The sequence below is a fragment of the Panicum virgatum genome, chromosome 1K, assembly GCF_016808335.1.
Source record: "Panicum virgatum strain AP13 chromosome 1K, P.virgatum_v5, whole genome shotgun sequence".
Classification (NCBI taxonomy): Eukaryota; Viridiplantae; Streptophyta; class Magnoliopsida; order Poales; family Poaceae; genus Panicum; species Panicum virgatum.
In genome coordinates this window covers 42,818,266-42,841,636 of record NC_053136.1, presented here as the reverse complement: position 1 = coordinate 42,841,636, position 23,371 = coordinate 42,818,266, and the positions used below count along the sequence as shown (strand labels likewise).

The following is a 23,371-nucleotide window of genomic DNA, read 5'->3' as shown; positions in this document are numbered from 1 at the left end:
AAATTATGGTAATTAAAGCATGTGTAAATTAGTAACGCAAGTTGCTTTTGGTCTTAAAATATACGATCCACACTGTGGGTTTCCTAACCAACACTTTGATTTTCAACCACCTAAGGCTACCTGTTGATAGAGGATGTTTTAGAGAAACTGATTACCAACAGAAAGCAATTTCCATCATTCATTGAGTAAAACTGTAAAAGTAAGAAGAGCCACTGCAGTGCTCTCTTTAGTGTACACAGATAGAGTTGTAGCAAATGTACCAAAATTTTTGGAATGGTACAGGCATGCCCATGTTCTTTATTTTGATGTTACATAGCCCATTTTCCACCAAGAGTCGGGGATCCAATCCTAGCTGGGAGCTACTTGGGGGAAGAACTGCACGTAGAAAAAAAAATCTCCGACTGGTGACAGGTGGCAATTCGAAGCCTAGTATAGTCAACTCTCGCTGTAGCACACTATCACCCTTGCGAAGGTGACCTAGTGAAAACGACGCGCGCACTGATATGGCTACAAAACTACCAGAGCTCTCGCCATCCAGTTAGTAGCGATCGCGCGTGACGGACCCGGCAGGGGCGACGACCGCGTGACATCTGATTGGATGGTACGTAGCGTAGGGTGTGCATAGGGCCATGCATTGTGCTTGCTGAGTGCTAGACCCTGCTCAGACCTCAAGGACGCCTTTATAGTCTCTACGCTTGCACTAAGCCTAACGGCATGTTTCCTCTGAATATGCGTAGTTCCCGTAACCCCGAACACCAGCACCACCCAAACAAGCTGATTGGCGTAGCGATGATGAGCTCGACCTCCGAAGCTGTTTCTGGGCAATAGCACAACTCAGGTCACATACATATATATTGATGACCCATCATTCTTTGTCCAGGTCCATATGTTGTTGTTCAACATCACCTTGGGATCAGGTATGAACGGTACCTACAATATTTCATGGGATTCTCCAGCTAAGGGCATTACTATCTCAAGTGGTAGCACTTTCTTTGTCCTCGGGTGTGATTTTGATGTCAACTTGTTCGATCATGTGAGAAATCAAATCGGCTCTTGCATGAGTAGGTGCCACGGCGAGGTAGTGCCTAATCAAAGGCATTGCAATGGGATCGGTTGCTGTTTCATCATCTTACAAGAAAACGTCTTAGGCTTTCAGGCAACAATTGTTCAGGCAGATGCTATGGCAGCACGATCAGATTCTATGCACCCTAACATCATGGCTTTCATGTCGAGTGAATATTATACAAGAAACGCAACTGATCTTTTCTCAAGTTGGACAAATACAAGCACGATTGCTGGCGCTATGAAAGTGATCGGGTGCTCTAGCCTAAGAGGGGGAGGGGGTGAATTAGACACTAATAAAAACTTAGACCTATGGCTCCAACTAGTTTGCACAAAATTTAAACGTAAACAAGCTATCTAGATGTGCAACTAGGTTGTTCTAGTGTGAAACCCCTATCCCAAAAGAGTTTAGCAACCTATAGCCTCTCCTATCAAGAAACTATTCTATGAAAGTAAATTGCTAGTATGAAATGCGGAAGCTTAAAGAGCGGGATAGGAGATAGCAAACTCTTGACGCGGGTGTTTATCCCGTAGTTCGGTTAGCCACAAAGGCACACCTACATCCACGTTGTTGTAGCACTCACTAAGAGTATTGCTACTCGGTCACCAAGTCTCTTCCGTGAACACAATCACGGTCACCTTGTCCCCGGGTTCCACTAAGGAGCTTCTCCACAAACGATGGGGGTCTCCACGTCCCCCGCACAAAGATGTCATCGCCGCTCCACACCAAGTCGGAGGGTCGATGACGTTGCCGGCGAGCTTCACGCTCCAAGGTGCCGGCGCACCAAGCTCTTGTTTTGGTTTGCTAATGAACCACAGCACAAAGGCTCTAAGCCTTGCAAACTCACTCACTAAGAGCTAATCCTTTACACAACACTCTCAAAGTGTGCTAAGGGTTAAGGATATGATCTTGATGCTTTTGTATGGCTTGGAGATGTTCTTGGGTGTGTGTGGGATGTCCAGCAACTCCAGCAAACTTCAAATGGCCGGGGTGAGGTGTATATATAGGCCACCAAGTCTTGTAGCCGTTGCTCCAACGGTCAGCAGAAAATATGCGTATCACCGGAAGAACCGATGCCTCTGGCAGGGGTAGCGTCGGTTCTTTCGGTCACTCATAAACCGAAGTAGCCGTTAAAGTCCTGACAGCTGATGCAGTGACCACCGGTTGAACCGATGCTTTGTTCCGATGCATCACCGGTTCATCCGGTGCTTAAGAATCATCTCCTGACAGCTGACGTCATTACACCGATGGTATGCACCGATGCCTCACCGGTTCAACCGGTGCTGAAGAATCTTCTCCTGGGGTCTTGACATCGTCTTTGGAACATAGGACGCCCAATGCACCGATGCCCCCTTTTTGACCCGTCGGTTCAACCGGTGCCTATAGGCTGACTTGGCTTCGATTCTCTTCTGCACCAAACTTCATAGCGCCGGTTCTTCCGACAAGCGTCGGATGCACCGATGCTTAGGCATCGGTTCTTCCGGTGCTCCGGATCCGAAGAGCTTTCAGGGCGCTGCCCTTGACCCCCGTCCGCTAACCGGGTAGCGGAACCCCCGCGAGGGGCGGCTCCCCCTAGACCCCCGTCCGCTAACCGGGTAGCGGAACCCCCGTAGGGGTGGCCCTTCGGGCCTTGCTACGCCTATCTTCTCTTTCTCTTTGTCATCACTTGAACCTAAAAGCCTGAGAATGATCATCTTAATAATCATATTAGTCCAAGTGTTGTGTTGTCATTCGATCACCAAAATCACTCGAAATGACATAAATGGTGCCATGTTCGTTACACGCTACACTTGAGGTTGCCATCATGGACCAGCCAAGCTGCGAAAAGTGCGCAAATGAGCAACGCAAGTTATGCTTGTGCCACCAACAGCAACTGTAGAAATGCGTCATCATCATACGGGGGTTACAACTGTTACTGCTCCGGTTATTCCAATCAGGGCAATCCTTACCTTTTGGAAGGATGCATGCCGCAACAACAAGGTTCTCTCCCTACTTGTTTTAATCTAAAACCTGAACATATTTAACTTCAATCCTCTTGTTCTTACTCTCTGTTAATCTATTATGGAGCAGATTACAACCCCAGACCTAAAGAACACTGCCTGAGGTCATGTGGAAACATGAGCGTTCCCTTCCCTTTTGGGCTCGAAGAAGGCTGTTTTGGTAATGAAAGGTTTCGACTGAGTTGTACAACAACAGGAGAAGCGCTTTTTACCGTAGGAGATTATGCACAGTATCACGTGACTGGTGTGTCGGTAGAAGATGGGAATCTGACGGTTAGGAACATGCTAAACAATGCAAGCTCTGGGAAAGAAGTAATAATATCTCAGATCGACGAAAGGGGAGCTATATTCATCGGCAGCCCCGTGGAAGATCGATTTGATTTTTCTTTGGAGTATGACATTGTTATAAGATGGGCAGTTACCAACTCAACTTGCCAACAAGCTTTGCAGAACTACAGCAATTATGCATGTCAGAGTGTAAACAGTTCGTGCCTACACGTAACCCATGGGAATATATTATTGGGGTATCGTTGCAATTGTTCTACTGGCTTCGAAGGAAATCCGTACGTACATAATGGTTGCAAAGGTACCCCTCCTCCTTTCGTTCAGTATGCGCTACAGCACTACCATTTTGCGCATACCCAAAAATGGGAATAAAACTAATAAATTTGATTTGTAGTCAGGATTTCTTTTCAGCAGCTCGTACTAGTGCAAGCATATATATATATATATATATATATATATATATATATATATATATATATATATATATATATATATATATATATATATATATATATATATATATATATATATATATATATATCTATCTATGGCTGCCTTAACAAAATGAATCATGTACAGATATTGATGAATGCTCACTGCCAGCAAACCACTGCAACGGTACATGTCAAAACATTCCTGGAAGCTACGTTTGCGCACCATGTCCTCGTAGTAAAGAATTTGATTCCATCAACAGGCGGTGTGTTACATCAACCAAGCAACGGAATCTTCTTTTGGGTAAGCCACAACAAACAAGAGTCCCTTGCACTACGATTTGTAAACATTAAAGTGATTTCATAACAATAGCAAATGCATATAGGTACTGCAATTGGAACTGGCTGTGGCCTTGGCTCCATAGTTATTGCATTGGGTGCAATTGTACTCGCCAATAAGTGGAAGAAAAGCATCCAAAAGAGAATCCGACGAGCATACTTTAAGAAAAATCAAGGCCTGCTATTGGAGCAACTAATCTCAGATGAAAACGCAACAAGTAACACAAAGATATTTTCATTAGAGGAATTGGAGAAGGCAACCAACAACTTCGATGCTACCCGTGTTCTTGGTCGTGGTGGACATGGCACAGTTTATAAAGGGATTCTATCTGACCAACGTGTGGTTGCCATAAAAAAAATCAAAAATAGTGGAACAAATAGAGATAGACCAATTTATTAATGAGGTTGCTATTTTATCTCAAATTATACATCGCAATGTGGTGAAATTGTTTGGTTGCTGCCTGGAAGATGAGGTGCCCCTGCTTGTCTACGAGTTCATTTCAAATGGCACTCTGTATGAACTTCTTCACAGCGACACTACAGTTAAATGCTTGTTATCATGGGATGATCGCATTAGGATTGCAACGGAAGTGGCAGGAGCACTTGCTTATCTACACTCAGCTGCTTCAATACCAATTTTCCACAGAGATGTGAAGTCCTCCAACATACTGCTAGATGACAGCTTCACAACCAAGGTTTCTGATTTTGGTGCTTCAAGATCTCTTTCACTTGATGAAACTCATGTGGTGACAATTGTCCAAGGAACATTTGGTTACTTGGATCCAGAGTATTACCATACTGGACAACTAACTGAGAAGAGTGATGTATATAGCTTTGGAGTAATACTTGTCGAACTTTTGACAAGAAAGAAGCCAATTTTTATCAATGATTTAGGTGCAAAACAAAGCCTAGCCTATTACTTCGTTGAAGGATTTCAGGAAGGGTCTCTCTTAGGAATACTGGATTCACAAGTTTTGGAAGAGGCAGACCAGGAAGAGATTAATGAAATTGCCTCACTCACAAAAGCATGCTTAAGGGTCAAAGGAGTGGAGAGACCAACTATGAAAGAAGTAGAGATGAGGTTGCAATTCCTAAGAACAAAAAGGCTGAGAAAAAGACAATGTTTACATGAAAAAGATGGAGATATTGAGCCTTTGTTATGCCCAGAAGCTAAGAACCCACATGAACATATGAATATTGTCAATGCTACGCATCAGGGGATGTCAGGGTGCTACAGTTTGGAGCAAGAATTTGTATCTTCATTTGAAATGCCACGCTAACTTAGCGCTTGTTTAGGTATTGAACACATCTAGGATACCATATCCTGTAGTAAAGGGTCACATTATAGTTAGCTTCCTTTACATCAGACTACATCACCTAGATACATTTTACGTGTATGATCGATGTGTTGTATGCCACGTGTCTTGCGCACTTATATTTGTGTTGATGCATATAAGTACAACATGAGTCATTGTGTATTAGAGATCTGGTTGAATAAGAAAACAGTGGTGGTTGCCAACGATCCAATAATAATTTAATGTCAACTGCAAAATGGTAAGATCAATGATTCCTGTATGCATCTGACTTATATATGATTTGAGCTGCAACCTATTACGACACCTTTTTTTGCTAGTATTAGCATGACTACTATCAATTGACGCTCAGAACAATGAAAGATTAGGCAAGACGAAATCAGGACACTATAGGAACATACTCTTCCGCTGCATGTCTTTTCGTGGTAGTATCAGTAGCACCTATTAGACAAGTGCTGAACTAAGTTCAGAACTCCATTGTTACTAGTACATCAAGCAATACATTCAATTGAGATGGCCATGTGCCAAGGGAGCGTACTGATTCTAGGAGACATTCAATAGCCATGGCGATGGCGCCGCGTCGGCCGGCGCTGCTACTCGCAATGGGAGCGTGGACGGAGAGGAGAGGAGATCCCGAGCCGGAAGGGAACCTGTCCCACCGTGCCTACCCCCCTTAGTCTATCGACGCTGTGGCGACCCGTCGATTGAGAAGAGCAGCGCTCGGCAGAGTCGGCGATGAGGACAAGGGAATGGCATAGTACCAGCACGGGTGCACGGTACCGACAGCGCGACGTTCGGGCTCAAAAGGATATTGCGAGATGGGCCGATGCAATGTTTCATTCAAAGGATGGCCCATGAAGGAAAAGGTTGCCTCTCCGCCCAACCAACCAAAGCGATCCTGTCACGGGCCAGTTCATCTGGGCTCACATTGCTTCCTTCTTTTGCCCGTCTTCTGTCTTGTGGAGTATTTTCAGTGTAGTACAGACATTACAGGTAGATTATGTGATTTGATTGACTTATTGTCATATTTCAGTTTGAAAACATCATCAGGTTAGAACCTAGGGCCAGCCGGGGCGGGCAATGGCTCTACATGTCTACATGCATGCTGCCGGGACACTTTAGGGGATTATTCAAACCAATGCATAGAGTGAAGAAGTAATAATCTGCGCATTGATTTTATTTGGCCGTGGCTTATCAGCAATCTACGTGGACCAGTAAGGCCTCGTTTGGTTGCAGCCGGAATGGCCCGGAACAAGACCCATTCCGAGCGGATTGGAGCGGCCCAGTTTACAACCAGATCTGAGCCGAAATCATCGTTCTTTTGCGCGGCCTGGATTAAAAACAGGCCCGGTTCGGCCTCCCTCCACCCCGTTCCGGTTTGGTTTCGATCCCCACCTCCCACCCCCCAGATCCAATCTAGATCGACTCGGAGGGGAGGGCGACGAGGCGCGGCTGGCGGCGCACTCGCGAGCGATGGCGCGCGGAGAGGAGCGGGCGGTGGCACACTGGTGGCGAGCTTGTTCTCGTTCGGCAGCTCGGGATCCAATCCGTAATTAACACACATCTGGTGGGACTAGAACCCGTGGATTGGAGCTCCATTTCAGCTCGGGATCCAATCGTTCGGCGGCTCGGCTGACTTACTGGTCCATGCTAGCCACGCTGCTTGCTTGGCGAGTCGTTTGGGGGGCCAGCAACGACCGTAATTAACACACATCTAGTGGGACTAGAACCCATGGATCGGAGCTCCATTTTAGGTACGCACCTTCACACTAACACAAACGCTCCACTACTTGTGCATGAAGTCTCATGGTTGTATTAGTGTATAATAAGTGGCCCGATCATGGACGGTGAGGACCAATGGTGGTCACCTTTGGATGATCAGTGATTAACAATATTGTGTTGGTTTGATGTATCTCTTTCGCTCATAATGTGCAAGTGTAGAATGCAACATGGTGGCCGATGACATGTGGTGAAGGGCGAGCTCCAGCTTGGGTGGGATGGACCATGCGGTGATGATGAGCAAGCAAGAGGCTTGATGCGGATGCATCATGTGGTGGTGATGGACAAGTGGAGGCTTGGCGCCGAGGGACCTGAGGAGTTCGGGCGGAGTCATGGACGGTATGGTGATGAAGACGACGTCGGTCAAGTCAAGGAGGAAGATGATGGCAAACTCGAGTATGCTGCCCGGGCGGTGGGAGCGCGAAGGACTTGAAGGCGTCAAAGCTTGGCAGAGGTCGGACACACATCACCATCAGAGGTGGCATGTTTGCCAGTTTGGCCCTCAAAACTGGGAACGCGTCTAGTGCGTCCGGATGGCGGTGATGGAGGGCATGTGGCATCATCACAAAGCTTGCATCGAGGTGAAGCAAAGTTGTGAAGGCGGCATGTCAGTCCGGTAATTTGAGAAAAAAGTTGAATGGTTTTACATCTGGAGGGTATTTGGGTTGTATACTTGATGGAATGACATTTTGGTCTTTTGGCCAACGTCTATATATATAAATAGGTGTGGAGGGGCTATTGTGGGAAGCCACCTCTTGCAGCTCTTTGGTGGAGATGAAAGGACCTCGGATGTCACCCAGAGGGGGGGTGAATAGGCGTTTCAATAAATTCTGCAAATTACAACTTAAAACAGGCTTGTCAGCATACTAACCGGTCAGACCGGTCTAACACTTAGAAACCTGAACAATACAACCAACCGGTCAGACCGGTTGAGGTGACCGGTCAGACTGGTCACTAGCAGAACCTGCACAAATCAGAGTTTTCTCCCTCCTCGAGCTCTAGCACTAAGACAACTTGATGTATTATTCCTACAGGTGAATATAGATGTATTGCAAGTCCCTACTCACACAGAAACAACACACCAAAGTAGAACGATGCGAAATTATAAAACAAATGCTAAAACTCAAAGTAGTGAGGCAAACCACAATGGAGACACAAGGATTTGTTTTCCGAAGTTCAGATTCACCACCGTGAATCCTACGTCTCCGTTGAGGAACTCGTTGGGTGTGAGTCTCTTTCAACTCGATCCCTTGAGTTGGGTCTCTTTCAACCACTTCCCCGATTCCACTATCTTGATCCTTTCCACCAAGGGGGCAAGATCACACCCGCACAGACTTGCCGCTGCTCACCACAACATTGGGAGCTAGTCGGCGATGCCTAACTGTCTAGGAGGCAACCCTCCAAGAGTAACAAATGCGAGCTTTGAATGCTTTGACAAATCTCGAGTGCTCAAGCTATGGTTGCTCTCTTGCTGCTCAAATTGCAGCTATCACAATGCTCTACAATCTCACACTTGCTCAATCTCTTTAGTAAGCTCAAGAGAAATGCTTTAGGAAGCTAGCTGGCCAAGAAAATGCTTTAGAAAGCTCAAGAGAATGCAAAGAACCAACAGCACACGCAAGAGGGGCTGAGGGGTATAAATATCCCACTCTCTAAAAACTAGCCGTTGCTCTGTCAGTGCAGACCGGTCAGACCGGTCCCCTAGACCGGTCAGACCGGTCTATTCAAACTGCTAGCCATTATACCCCAGACCGGTTAGACAGGTCTGGGCCAGAGAAGCCCAAACCTAAGTTAATGTGCTCTACTCGGTCCACCAAGTCAACACTTGATCATCCAAGCAGCACAAAGTCAGTTCTTAGGGGTTTTCTCTCAGGATTCTCACTTGGGATGACCTATGAGCACTTTTGACCATGTCAATCAATCAATGTTGCATCCCTCTTGATAGTACGGAGTATCTATACTCAAGATTGAATATCAAACACCTTTGAACCACTTGAGTTTTGAATTGCTTCAGCTTTTGCCATACTTTGACTTTCTTCAACTTTGGGATTCCAACATTGCATAATATCTTCTTGAGCAAATCCATACTTGAGCTAGTGACTTAGAGCTCCAAATCATTTTGCAAAACTATCCTTGAATACTCAAGTCACTCCAATAAAATGTTTGATGTATTGCATTGCTTCTCACAACTAGGCTTGGATATGATACTTCGAACACCCCACGGATATTAGCACTTCATCTTAGCACTTGCACACATGGTAAGCCGTCGCTTCACCAAAGCTTGCTTAGTCCCTCACACTAGTCATCTCGGTTGGCTTCTTCATCACTTACCCTTGCCATGTTGAGCTAAGTTTTGCACATCAACAATGAATTCCATACTTCATTCTTATATCTTCATTTCTTTGTCTTGCTTTGTAATCATGAAACTTTGACCCTTTAGACAAAGCATACTCCACTTTAACAAGTCATATTTAGAAACCATCAAATAACACATGAGCACTTGTTTCTATCTTTTATTCATAATGTGCTTGTCTTGCTTTGTAACCATGATTTGATAATAATATTCCAAGCATTGTAAGCTTCACAATATAAGATCAATATGTAGCACATACGTGTATGTCTTCTCTTTTTGTTTAACTCCATGAAGCTTGCAATAATACTTTTTAACAATTTTATATCTCAAATATTCTTCAAATATGTCAAGCCATGAATAGAAACCATATATTGTCATTGCATGAAAACTTGTTTCTCATTTCTCATCACTACAAGCTTGACTTTGTTCAATAAGCTCTCTTTTATTCGATTCCTTGATACATGAGACAATACACACAATGATATACAAATAAATCCCTGCTCATGATATCTCAATTAAAAATGTTAGTCCTTTAATCATGTTGTCATTCAATTCACCAAAACCCATTAGGGGCCTAGATGCACTTTCAGGAGATCCTCTCATTTGTTTGTGAGAGAGACTTTTAGGGTTCGAGAGAGGAAGAAAGGAGAGCAACTCTTTGTTTGAGCTCTTTGCCATCCATGCTTTGATTAGGCTAGGAGTGGCTTGTAATCGGCCCTCATGAAGCAATCCGAAGATCAAATTCGTGTTCAATCTTATTATCCTGAGTGTTTATCTTTTTCCCTATTTTTGGGTGATTTTTTATTCTTCACTTTGGCTGCGATTCGGGAAGGATTTCTTGATGGGATTTGGTGCTGGGACATGTGCAACAACATCTAAGGTAATCCCCTACCGAATCCATGACCACCCCTCAAATTTTAAGTTTTCCCAAAACCCTTGTTCTCTAGTGTTCTTGACTAAATTTGTGAAATTCGTAGTACAGTCTTGATCCTTTTGAGAAGATCTTTTGTGCAAAGACTCACCTTGGTTAGGAGAAGCTCTGGCTAAAATTTCATGAATTTTAGAAGTCATTTGATTTTGTTTTCCATTTTTCTTCAGATCTTCCTACGCCTAGGGAAAACCAGTGGTTTTTATAAAGTGAAATTTTTGGAGAGATCTGGTTCGAATCTCATGATTTTTTGTGGTCGTTCGCTATAGCTTCCAAGTTTTAGTTTGTGCCCCCGAGCCAAAACAAAAAAAATTCCGATTTTAGAAACCGAAAGTTCTGGTTTTGGAATTTCTAGAAGTTCCAATTATAAATCCAGAAGTTCCGGTTTTTCTCTGGGACTTGCCATTTTGGTTTGCTCTCAACTCGTTTTGGTTGAAATCTTTTGAACTGTCTTTCCTAGCATCATTTCTAGGGTCAGTGAGTCCGCCGTGACCACGTGATCTTGGTGACTGCTAGAAGAAAAGGTTGCTGATCAATTGAATAGTTGGTTAGATTGTTCTCTAAATGAATTTGAGCTCTTGTATTGAACAACTAATTAAGCTAATTAATTGGTGACTACTTCTGGTCTGATTTTTTATCGGTGTTTTCTTAGCTGACTATCTTCTGCTTGATTTTTTGCTTTGTTAATCACTATTGAATCTTCGCACGCTTTGTTGATAGATTTGCTCGAGTAGATCACCTTACGTTTGGTTCCGCTTTCTGTCGAGCTTAGTGTCAAGCTTTCGGCGTTTTGGTTAATCTTGGTTTCTGCTTTGCATCAAGTTTTTCCAATCCGTTCCTAAGGTGAGCTCGTCACGAGTTGGCTTGTGTCACCTTAGCAATTTGAATAGAGGCTTGTCAGGTTGATTCGGGACATTTGTGTTGTTCTTATCAAGAAGACTTTTTTAAAGCCTCCCAGTCAACCCCTCTCTTTCTCTCTGGTCGTCCGTTCCGGTCTTTGATACAACACCCTCTGCTATACTTGGCCAAACGAGCCGCCTAGGCACGGCACGTCACTGGCCCGGCGAAGCACGACACGGTAGGGCACAGCGGGCCTGTCGTGCTGTGTCGCGTAGTGCCGTCGTGCCGAGGCATCGGCCGAGGCACGACCCTACGAGGGCGCCGGCGTGCCGTGTCGTGCATAGCGGAGGTGGCCGGCGGCCCGGCGTAGAGTATGGGGAGGAAGGGATGCCATATGACGGCGGCGGCAGCATGCGGGAGGCGATGGCGGCAGCCTGCACGTGGGCGACGGCGGTGGTCGGGAGGTGGGGACGACCCGTGCCGGCCGGGGGGCTGAGGGTGGTGGCGGTGGCCGGGGAAGATTAGTATAAGCTAGGGGCCAGGGGTAACGGCGGCCTGAGCAGGCGGCGACCGGTGAACGTGGGCGCTGCAGCAGCTGCGCGTGGAGGCAGGGCAGGTGCGCGGGCGGGCGGTAGGAGCGGCGGCGCCGCGTGAAGGGGGCCAGCGAGCTGGTGTTGGAGAGAGAGGAGGGGTGGAGAAGAATTGAAAAGAGATTAGTTTTTTTTATATGGGCCGTGCTTTATCGGGCCTTTTTCATGCCCCCCGTGCTGGCCCAATAAACGGCCCGTGCCTGTGCTAGTGCCGCGGGCCACAAATGCGGTCCAGGCACGGCACTAGGCCTGGCACTAACATGACACTGGCCCGATTGGCCACGGACTGGGCCGTTATAGGGCTGTGTTTTTTAAGGTCATGCCAGTGCCGGCCCAGCGAGCCTAGCCCGTTTGACTAACTATACCCTCTGTTGTCTCTTCTTAACCAATCAACCTGCGCTAACTTTGCCACGAGATGTGCCCTGGATCCTGTGTGGTGGTTCTCAGAAGCTCTTATTAGCACTCACTCTACCTCTTTTTTTTTTTGAGGGCATGGCACTCACTCTAACTAACTGGCTGCTCTGTCTTGTCCGTCCGATCCAACCCCAAACTGTGCGGGGCTCCGGCCTTCCTCGGACGCTTGGAACTATTGCAAAAGTTACAGGAATTGACAAGGCGTTCAACAGCAGGGCCGCAGGCGTGGAACCAATCCAAGGTCATCACGCACACACGCCGGAAGCTCACATTGTCACATCTTTCTTCGCTGTCTTCCAGATGCTCAGAACTCTTCAGACTACCGGTCGACTCGTGTTGTCGTGATCTCAGTCAGCGGTAACACCACGTTCCGCGCGAATAGGGAAGGGAATTTTTAATTTAGACGACAGACTTCATACGAACACGCCATCCACTCGATAAATCAATTCTCACATGCGTACAAAATATTTTTCTTAACATTTTTTATTGTAAAAATTCTCGTATAATGTTCCGAGAGCAGTGACGTGTAGTCCTTGTGCTCTGCAGGTTTAATTTGGCGAGCAAAGCATCTCGATCAGCCTAGCATCAGGCCAGTGACCTTTGCGTTTTGATCGTTACAGCTCAGCATCCTCCGCATCTGTTTCTAAGTAGTATTAGTACGCTCTAGCTCTTTGATGGAGTCCGAAATGTGACACAAACTTCTGTTGCCCATACTGGAATATGCAGTTGTGACGGGGCTGGCCGCGCCCTCTTCACGGTGGGCAGGCTTCGCCCGCGCCTCGGCACTGGTGGCCGGGGCAGCGTCGGGCTCCCCGTTGTGCCCTTCCTCGTGGTGTGGCTCGTGGGTTGCAAGGCACCGCGCCTGGGCACCGCACCCGTTCCTATCTGCGCCTCCTCGTCGTCAGTGACGGTGGCAGCCAATGTCCGGTGGTCTGAGACACTTGACTCAGTTTCGGCTTGCGAGACTGCTGTGTTGACGGCTTGCTTACCCATGGTGGTGATGGATTGTCTACAATTGTCTTGCAGGAGCATCGGGCGAAAGCTCTACCTGACTGCGTGTTAGGTCAACACTGCCGGCGCTATTTTGGTATCATTTTCCTTCCTTGAGATGCTGTTGTGATGCTTTCTGCAATGGGCAGTAGTCCTCTGGGTGAAAATCTTACTCCGACTCATTGGATGGGCGGCGACAGCGTCTTCAGCGTTGTGTTCTCCTTGGAGGCATCGCCATGGAGGTTCTGTGCGTATAAATTCTTTGTCTAAGTGGGGCTCTTTGTTGTGGTTTCTATGTGGAAGGATTTGGCAAGCACGTAAGCAACAAACAATACAAACATCAAATTTCTAAGTAGACAAGATGTGTTGGATTTGTGTTGTGCAGAGGTTTGGTGCAACCAGACTCAAACGTGAATGAAGAAGAAGATTGAAGCATAGTCTTCTAGTTTTCTTTCTTAGTTTTAGTGCTTTCGGTTTTATATTTGTATCCCTCATTTTGAGGATTATAGTGTAAGTGCTCTTGTAATCTTTGGCTTTATATATCCACCACGTGAATATAAAAGGCCGGTTTCTAACTTTAATCTAAAAAAAATACTAGAACAATCATCGAAACCTAACTTGTTCTTGGATGTACTCATCAGGGGACGAATTGGTTAAGATTTGGTCAATCCTATCTGAAGAGGAAGAGAGAGACAGCTTGAAGAAAGTTTGTAAAAAAAAATTAGAGATCACAAATTCACAATCATGCATGGAAGTTTAGCAAGGCGGGATATGCACGTTTGTTTGTGCGAAAAAAATCTTTTGACGGCACATATTTGCCCGTTTTCTTCATTTTGATGGTACATAACCAAAACTTTTCCAGCATAAGTCATGGGATTGGGTCCTGGTTGAGAGCTACTTGCGGAAGAATTGCACGTCAACAAGTCACTAGCTGATTGGAGTAGTAGTCGCAGTAGTAGTAAAAATTCAAAGTCTACGTGGTCGCCCTCGAAGGTGGCCCGATGAAAGGTATCTGGGCTCTGTTTAGTTGGTGAAAAGTTGTTGGTTTTGATATTGTAGCACATTTCGTTGTTACTTGACAAATAATGTCCAATCATAGACTAATTAGGTTTAAAAGATTCATCTCGTGATAATCAGTTAGACTGTGTAATCAGTTAGACTGTGTATACAGTTATTTTTTTCAATTTCATTTAATGCTCCATACATATATCCGAACACTCGATGTGACGGGTACTGTAGAATATTTTTTGGAAACTAAACAGGGCCCTTAGCTTCTATATTCAGTGTGCAAAGACTTCTCATCTTGCAGATTTGTACACTTCTAAACAACGCACTGAGACTGATACAGAAATGCCAGAGCGCTCAGCGTGTCCAGCTAGCGACCGCACGGTTGGACGAGTCGCGCCTCGCGCGTGATGAACCCGGCGGCCGATCGACGACTGCAAGTCCGCAACTCTGCTCATCAGGGTTGCCTTTATAGAGTTTCTACGCATGCACGGAACATTGTGTTGCTGATTAGAGTAGCCCGGAACACCAACATACACCAACAAGACCAGCTGATTGGCGTAGCGATGAGCTCGGCCAGAGTGATAGCTTGCGCCATGGCTTTCGTGCTGGCGTGCTTGGCTGCCATGCCGCCTGCATCCGCGGCCTCAGGTAGTGGAGGGATATTGCATATCCCTTTGGCCGCCTCACTAGCTCACTGCCCCACCAGCTGCGGTGACGTCAACATCTCCTACCCTTTCGGCACAGGGGCCGGCTGCTTCCGACAAGGCTTTGAGCTTACCTGCAACTACAACACTCAACCTCCAAAGCTGTTTCTGGGCAATAGCACAACTCAGGTCACACACATATATAGTGACTTATCAGTTGAGGTCCCTATGTTCTTTAACATTACATTGGGATCAGGTATGAACAGCACCTACAATATGTCCTGGGAGGCTCCAGCTAAGGGTTTTACTATCCCGAGTTATAACGCTTTCTTTGTCCTGGGATGTGATTTTGATGTCAACTTGTTCGATTCCCTTGAAAACCTCATCGGCTCCTGCACGAGTAGGTGCCACGGGGAGGTATTGCCAAATCAAAGTCTTTGCAATGGGATTGGTTGTTGTTTCATCATGTTACAACACGAGATCTCAGGCTTTCATGCAACTATTGTTCGGGTAGATGGTCTGACATCACGATCAGATTCTATGCACTCTGGCATCATGGCTTTAATGGCTTCAAATTATTACTTGCAAAACGCAACCGATCTTTTCTCAAGTTGGACAAATACAAGCAAGATTTATGGCGTTGATCTTGGGGTTGCCATCATGGACCAACCAAGCTGTGAAAGAGCACAAATGAACAACGCTAGTTATGCTTGTGCCACCAACAGCTATTGTGCAAACACGTCATATGGAGGTTACACCTGTTACTACAGCAATAATTATTACACAGTCAATAATAATCCTTACCTTTCGGATGGATGCACGCCACAACAAGGTTCTCCCTCTTGCTTTCCTCTAAAACCTGAACATATTTAACTTCAATCACTACTAGAAAACGGGCCTTGGGCACCGGCTGAGAAAGTTCAAAGGCACCAGTTTCCCAACCGGTGTCCCGCAACCGCGAACATTGGCCTCTACTTAAGAGTATAACTCGCGAATCGAAAATCGCACGAAAATACTCCGAAAATCACAGAAAAAGAAAAACACGAACAACAAGAAAGATGAACTCAGATCTCGACGCCCGGATGGCACTAGGAGGAAAGAGCCTCCTTTTCTATCAAATTCTTAGTATAAGGTCTCACTAATCCATATCTATCCCTAACTCTAGGTGAAGAGAATAAGTGAAAAAGAGAGAAACCGAAAGGGTGAAGGAGGAGGCAAATGAAACTGGCCAACCACCTTGGATGGCAGCCCACTCCTTATCATCCAAACCTCCTCCGAAAAACTAAAATACTCCTACTCTGTTAATTTCTATTAATTAAGATACACGCCCACGTAGAGGCAAAATTGTCTAGCTTTTGTAGGAGCCATGAAAGGACATGTCGCCTTCACAGCTTCGCTTCACCTCGACGCAAGCTTCGCGATGGAGCCACGCGCCCTCCGCCCGGGCCTTGACCGCGTCAAGTCCGCCCCTAATTTTGAGTCCCAAACCGGTCAAACCTGTCTCCCCCGATTTTGAGGCCAAACCGGTCAAACCCTCTCGCACGCCGCTGCACGACGTGACTGACTCCTCAGTTTGGAGGCCAAGCCGGTCAAACCGACGACGTTGACGCGTGTCCGACCTCCCGCCGAGCCTTGACGCCTTCGATTCGTTCGCCCGCGCCCACCGCCCGAGCCGCCTACTTGACTCGTCATCGTCCTCGCCGACTTGGCCGACGCCGTCTTCATCACTATATACTCTTGCTCTTCCTTTCATCATGTGGACCACCCATGACTCCACCCGGCCTCCTCAGGTTCCTCTGTCCAAGCCTACTCGCATTCACCCTTCACCATTTTGGTCTCTCAGCATGAACGTTTCTCTTCACAAAGTCTACTCGCGTTCATCCTTCACCACGGTCCTTCAGCATGAATCTTTCGCCTAACCTTCACCTCGCGCCATCGACCGTCATGCCGCATCCTATACCTGCACATCACAAATAAAGAGATACATCAAAATCCACACGATGTTGTCAATCACTCATCATCCAAAGATGATCACCATTGGTTCTCAGAGTCACATGCTACTCCATCTTTTCACAAAATATTAGCAATTATCAACAGGAGCAAAGTGGTCGCTGGCTCTTCACCCCATGTATGTACGTCTGAAAGAAATCGATTATATAGCCTAAAAGGAGAGGGGTGAATTACTTAAAATCAAGTATATTATTATTGCTGTTAACGCAAAAATCCAGCGATAGGATCTCTACGCAACCAAACGCGAGGACATGGGAGATCTGCTTCACTCTATAGTACAGAGTCCACTTAGCATTGCGTAGGTGCTTTGTGTGCCAGTCAGTTTGATCTGCAATTGACAAGGGATAGGAAACGTCAAATACTAAAACGTATCGGTTGATGTTTCAAATCGTTCCACAGGGGGTATCGGCTAGAGATCCAATGCCAACAAATCGGCTAGGGAATAACTGATTCAATTATTCAAGTAGTGTTAATTACTTAACAAAGCTTGTGAACAACACCTGAATCTAGATCCAATCGGCTATGGTGATGAAATCAAGGTAAAAAGCCGATTAATGTGATAAACCTAGGCTGGATAACTTGTGATAAAAACTGAAACAAGCTAGACTAAACAAGTTAATCTAAGAAAAAGGGTGATATCGATAACTGATGAATAAACTAGATCTAGATAAAAGCAATGTACTATAAATCTAAGATCCAAGATATGTACTATAAATCTAAGATCCATGATATTCGATAACTTTGAGTAAAACAGATAGAGAAAGAAGCTATGCACCGTCAACCTTAAGCCTATCTACGTTACTTGACTCGAAACTTACCAATAAGCTGGAGATCGAACCCGATGCATCCCTACTAGCCGGGAAGGACTCATAAAAGGAAAATCTACTTGTTGGGGGACGCCACCTTCGGTCCCCGCACCGAAGGAAAGCTGACCGAAGACATGGCGGCAGATGGCCGCGATGTCCAAGGACGGTGGGGCATGAGCGCTTCATCCGGAGACGAAAACCCTGAAGGTAGAAGCCTTCAGTGTGGTGCGAAGAGTTCGGAAGACCTGCGGGATGCGGGCCGAAGGTCCGGGACTTCGGCAGGCAGCGAAGCTGTAAGGATCACCGGGGTGTCCGACCCTAGAGGGGGAGGGGGTGAATAGGGTCGCTAATCGCTTTTTATCCTAGGACTCAATCTATTTGCATGAGATAAACCTAACACGTCCTACACATGCTAGTTATGACTAAGGTTTATCTATGCTACTTTCTACTTACCCCTAAAAGACTTGCAACCTATAGCCAATCCTAATCAAACTAACTAGGAAAGTAAAGGCACGCAAGATAGAGTAAATGCGGAAACGTAATACGATAAGTAAAGAGGTAAGGGAGAGAATATGCAAACTCCCGTGAAGACACCAAGACACACGATTTAACGTGGTTCGGTTAGGACACCAAGTCCCTCCCTACGTCCACGGCCACTTGTTCAACAAGAACAAGTGTGATGCCAAGTCTCTTCGCTTGATCGCCGTCTTACGTTCGCCACCAAGGCTCCCGGCAAGGAAAGACTAAGTGACTCCAACTCACCAAGACAAGGCCACCGCCACCGTCTCTCTCGAAGTGTCACCAAAGGCACCGTCTTCACTATTGGAGTTTCTCACCAAGAGGTGTCTCCTCCCCCGCACAAAGTGTCGTTGCCTCTCCACACCAAGTCGGAGGGTCACACGACGAGTACACAAGATGCTTGCCACAGCAAGACTTTCACTCAAGCTAGTTCTCTCAAGAACTAAGCCTAATCAAGCACTAAGCACTCTCACAAGTGTGCTTAAGCCTATATGATGTACAATGAAGCTCTAAGGTGGTTGGAGAAGATCTTTAGCTCTTTTATGCTTCCTTAGTCTCCAGCAACCTCAAATAACCCGGTCTTGGGGGTATATATAGGCATCACAAGCAAATATAGCCGTTGAAGAAAAGCTGCCAGAAAAATACTTAACGCCGATTAATCCAACGCACCTCCAATAGCCATCGTCGGTTCAACCGGTGATACTAAACTGCCCGCCTCAAAAAGTAGCCGTTACGTGTACGGGCAATCAACCGATGCTGCGTCGGTTTAACCGGTGAGTGTAGTTGTCCTGTGAACTCTGAAAAACAACTCTCTGGACAACTGCACCGACGTTCACCAAGACCCGATCGTCGGTTCATCCAGTGTATAGACCTTGCCTCAGCTTCTGGGTCCATTGCACCGACGTATTCAACTTCCCTAACGTCGGTTCAACCGATGAAACCAAAATTCCTGGTGTGCTCCAAGTCAATGCACCGACGTATGTAATTTTCTCAACGTCGGTTCAACCGGTGATACTAAAGTATCTCTGTCTTGATTTCTTTGACTTGGATTTCTTCATGGTCTCTTCAATTCTTGTCCTTTGGACAGAAGAGGTTTCAGGGCACTGCCCTGAGACCCGCGATTCTTCTCTTTGTCATCACTTGAACCTAAAAGCCTGAGAATGGTCATCTTAACAATCATATTAGTCCAAGTGTTGTGTTGTCTATATCAATCACCAAACATTATGTTGAAATATGGCATGAGATGCCATTTTCGCTACAATCTCCCCCTTTTTGGTGATTGATGACAACACAACCAAAGCAAGCAAGATGAATTGCACGAATATGAAATTTATACCAATTTGAAAAGTTAGAAACTACTTAGCTTGCTCGGATGACATTTCAATGCTCATTTAAGAAGCCACCGGCATTTGATTAGCCCATAGGACGAAATGCTTCCGGCTTGATAGCAATTGTGAAGCAATGGCTTGTGGCCAATGTAAGACAATTGTGTGGTTTGAACCATATGAGCAATGAAAAAAATTTTGTACCTTAGTCCATGTGATCATCAAATTGCACTTCTCCCCCACATTGACTAAGTACCTCCCCCTATCACCATGCATCCTTTTGCATTGCATTTTCTATTCCCCCCTTGCTAATGGCATCATTTTGCTTTTAGGGTACATTTCTCCCCCCTTTGTTATCAAACACTCGAGGATATGAACGAGTGTGATGCTCCAGAATCAAATAGTACTGTTGCAAGAGCTGAGCTGACTAGGTACTCACCGAGCACTACGCCCTGAGCTTCTTGAGCCTCCTGCGTGTTGATGTGGTTGACGCGGGCTTGTCCAAATGACTGCTGGGGCTGCCTCATCTGCTGACTGTTGTTGTTGGTATTGTTGTTGTTGCGGATGGGCACTCGGTTGACACCTGACAGAACTGGCCTTGGTCCATTCACTGTATTAGAGAAGGCTGATGTAGCCGGCTTGTTCTTGGCATATTGGCAGTTAGCAATGAAATGCCCTGTCTCTCGACAATTGAAACAGACCCTGGCATTGCTGTTGTTGGTGGTGACTTGACTGGCATTGCTCTGCGGGGCTCTCATGGTGTTCTGGCTCCTGAACTGTGTGTTAGGGGCCGGTGGGCCTGTCACCTGAGTTTGAGTCCTGTACTGCATTGGGGCCTGGGGTCTTGGTGTAGTGTAGCTAAAGCTTCTTGGTTTCTGGAAGCGATCCTGCTAACGGGACTTGCTTTCCAGAAACTTGCGCTTGTTATCCTTCCTTTCTTCAATTTTTTGGCCCTTTCTGTAAGAATCGCCTTGTTCATCAGAGTATTGAAGTCAGGGTAGATTTGCGGAGTAAGCAGGGTCCGGAGCTCTGGGTTTAATTCTTTCTTCAACATGTCATGCTTCTTCTCATCATAATTCACTTCTTCTGGTGCATATCGGGCCAGCTCCATGAATTGGTGGGTGTACTCTTCTACTGACATACTCCCTTGCTGTAGTGCGCGGAACTCATCCGCCTTGCGCTTCATGGTGGCCGAGGGAATATGATATCGGTGGAACTCCTTCACAAACTCTTTCCATGTGATTGTGGTGGCATCTTCGGCAGCGGCACAGTAATTTTTCCACCAGGCTAAGGCGGTCCCGATGAGTTGTTGAGCTGCCAGAAGGACCTTGTCTCGATCTTGGCATTCGAATGGCTCGAGCTTCCTTTGAATCACACGTAGCCAGTCGTCTGCATCCAAGGGGTTGCTGGATCCGGCAAAGGTGGGCGGCTTGGTCCTCAGAAAAGCTGTCAGCTTGTCGTTCATGGTTTGCTCTCGTGGTCGCTTGTTAACGAGGGCGTTGGCCAGTGTTTTCAGTATGAGGGTCTAGTTGTGGATTATCTGTGCCAGGTCTCCGAGGGGTGGTGGTGGTGGCAGTGACCCTTCTACTTGATTTTCTCCTCTGTTCTGGCTCACTTCCTGTTCTTCCTGAGGAGGATTCTGCCCATTGGGCCGTGCTCCTGTATCAGCGGCTGCAGGGTTCCGGATGCGGGAGGCCCTCGTAATGCTTCGGGAAGCCATCTGTAAATTAGGTAGGGTTTTTGTGAGATTGGGATTAAGTGATGTTTAAGTTATTTAATTCGTATTTTTGAAAAGGCAGAATCTACCTTCTGCCGATAAGCACACAACTAACAAGCACACAAACATAGCAAACAACAAGCACAAACAACTTTATTACCGCAAGGGAGGGTACAACACGGGGACAAGACTAAAACGCGTACTACACGTCCGGGTACAGGTTCACACTTAAGGGTACAACTTAAGCCAAAGGGGGCTTGGGGGGGTGCAACACTAGGATGGCGTCGGTCATTCTTCTCGCGGGGCGAGCCTTCTTCTGGGGCGGAGTGTGCGAGTAGTCCTTGCTCGCCGTAGGTTTCCATTTTCCAATGGTTGCGTAGCGGCTTCTCCTTCATTGGCGGCAGTAGACCTTTCAGGGTTCTCGGGTGGGGCTTGTGGAGTTATCACGAGTGGTCCCCATCCTATGACGGGTGTCCCGAGTAGAACATGATCTTCCCCAATTGTCGGGACTGGGGTCCCACTTCTAGTCCATTCTTGCTTACGCCGGTCTCGGGCTTGCCTGAGACTCTCCTGAGCAACTGCTTCACTGCTGACTGCGGCTGCGGCTCTTGCCTCAGCTTGGGCTGCTCGTATCTATTGCAGTCTCACTGCGAGCTCTGCTTGCTCGGCTCGACGGGTATGCTCCCTCAGAATGTTGGCTTGCTCGTCAAAGAGCTAATCCAAGGAGGCTAGGTAAGTAGCCACTTGGTACAGGGGGTCTTCTTCATGGCGGCGCCGTTCCAGACTTCTCATGCGTGCCTCCCAGACTGGGGCTCTGATGGCCGGCGGAAAGAACCTTATTGGTGTGGAGGCGAGGTGTCTTTCAAAAATCCGGCACAGGTAATGGAGCGCCTTCCTGACGGCCAAGGGATAGGTGTCTTGGTGCCTAAATCCTGTAGCGGTCACTCGCCATGGTTGGATGTTGGGGTAGCGGTCACTCCTGGCGATGACTATGATCACCCTGCAGTGGAGGGTACCATGGTGCTCGTACTCTCTGCTGTAGTACCTTGGGCGTTCCGTAACGCCAAGGCTTTCCAGGGCGTTGATCAACAGGCTGGGGAAGCCAGGTGTAGCTTGGCAATTGCCCTGGGTCCATCCTTCCTCAGCCATCTGGAACAGGGCAAGAACCAGTGGTGAGTGTTTGTGTGAAAGAAGGATTAAGGAAGGAAAAGTCCTAGTGTGAAAGGGCCAGAAAAAGGGTTTCGCTCCTAGGGTCACGTCCTACGACCAATCTATGGCTCTGATACCACCTGAAGCGTCCCCTCTTAAGAGAAGACTTAAATGTGATACAAATATCAGTCCCAGGAGGCTGATGACACATTTATTACATCAGATGGTTCATCACCGTACAACTCTACGCGGTAATGGGCATAGAAGCGCCACTATCGCGAGGATAACAACCCACACCCACACAATTATATTAATTATAAAAAGGGGGTCATCAGAGTCTTGCGCCATGCGGGATCTCCTGCAGGTGACCCTAATCCACAGGCAAGGCTGGGTGCAGGACGATACCCCTACTCAGCATCGTCAGGAACGAAGTCTGGGTCTTCCTCTGTAAAAATTAAGAGTGGGGTGAGTACAAACGTACTCAGCAAGTCCAACCATACCCACGGAGGGGGAATAAATAGAATATAATACACAGGGTAATTCAAGGATAAGATTAAGGTTTACTTTTGTGGAAAGCTAGATTTTATGCAAGGGTTCATTTGAAAGAAAAATATTTCCAAAACCAGTTTTCTTGTACCAAGTAACACGAAGGGTTGTTCCACACAGGATCCAAGTTTTAAACTGCTACCGGACACTTTTCCAAAACAACTCACGCCAATTCATCCCAAAATAAACACTAGTTATGTGACCACACCATAACTCGCCCAGTACCGTGGGCACGGCTATTCGAATAGATTTTAACTCTGCAGAGGTGTGCAACTTTACCCACAAACGGGGTACCGCAACTCGATCACCTTAGTGTCGGTGC

The 23,371-nt window shown here is 46.6% G+C and overlaps 1 protein-coding gene, 1 long non-coding RNA gene and 1 pseudogene across 2 annotated transcripts; all 3 read left to right on the top strand.

Moving 5' to 3' along the window:
• The first annotated feature begins 503 nt into the window (after positions 1-503).
• LOC120655514 lies at positions 504-1,430 on the top strand. The gene is made up of 2 exons (XM_039933368.1): positions 504-537; positions 798-1,430. The coding sequence occupies exons 1-2, from the start codon at positions 504-506 to the stop codon at positions 1,421-1,423; spliced, it is 660 nt and encodes a 219-aa protein (XP_039789302.1). The 3' UTR covers positions 1,424-1,430.
• A 1,290-nt stretch (positions 1,431-2,720) lies between these two features.
• LOC120709750 lies at positions 2,721-5,640 on the top strand (annotated as a pseudogene).
• Positions 5,641-13,023: 7,383 nt separating this feature from the next.
• LOC120709803 lies at positions 13,024-13,900 on the top strand. Its single transcript, XR_005689784.1, has 2 exons — positions 13,024-13,265; positions 13,362-13,900. It is a non-coding gene; the product is annotated as an uncharacterized LOC120709803 (long non-coding RNA).
• Positions 13,901-23,371: the final 9,471 nt, after the last annotated feature.

Excerpts from the sequence above, each read along its gene's own strand:
- LOC120655514 (XM_039933368.1), top strand. The coding sequence starts at position 504 with ATGGCTACAAAACTACCAGAGCTCTCGCCATCCA. Across the intron at positions 538-797 it reads ACCAGAGCTCTCGCCATCCA|CTCGACCTCCGAAGCTGTTT; the intron begins GTTAGTAGCGAT and ends AGCGATGATGAG.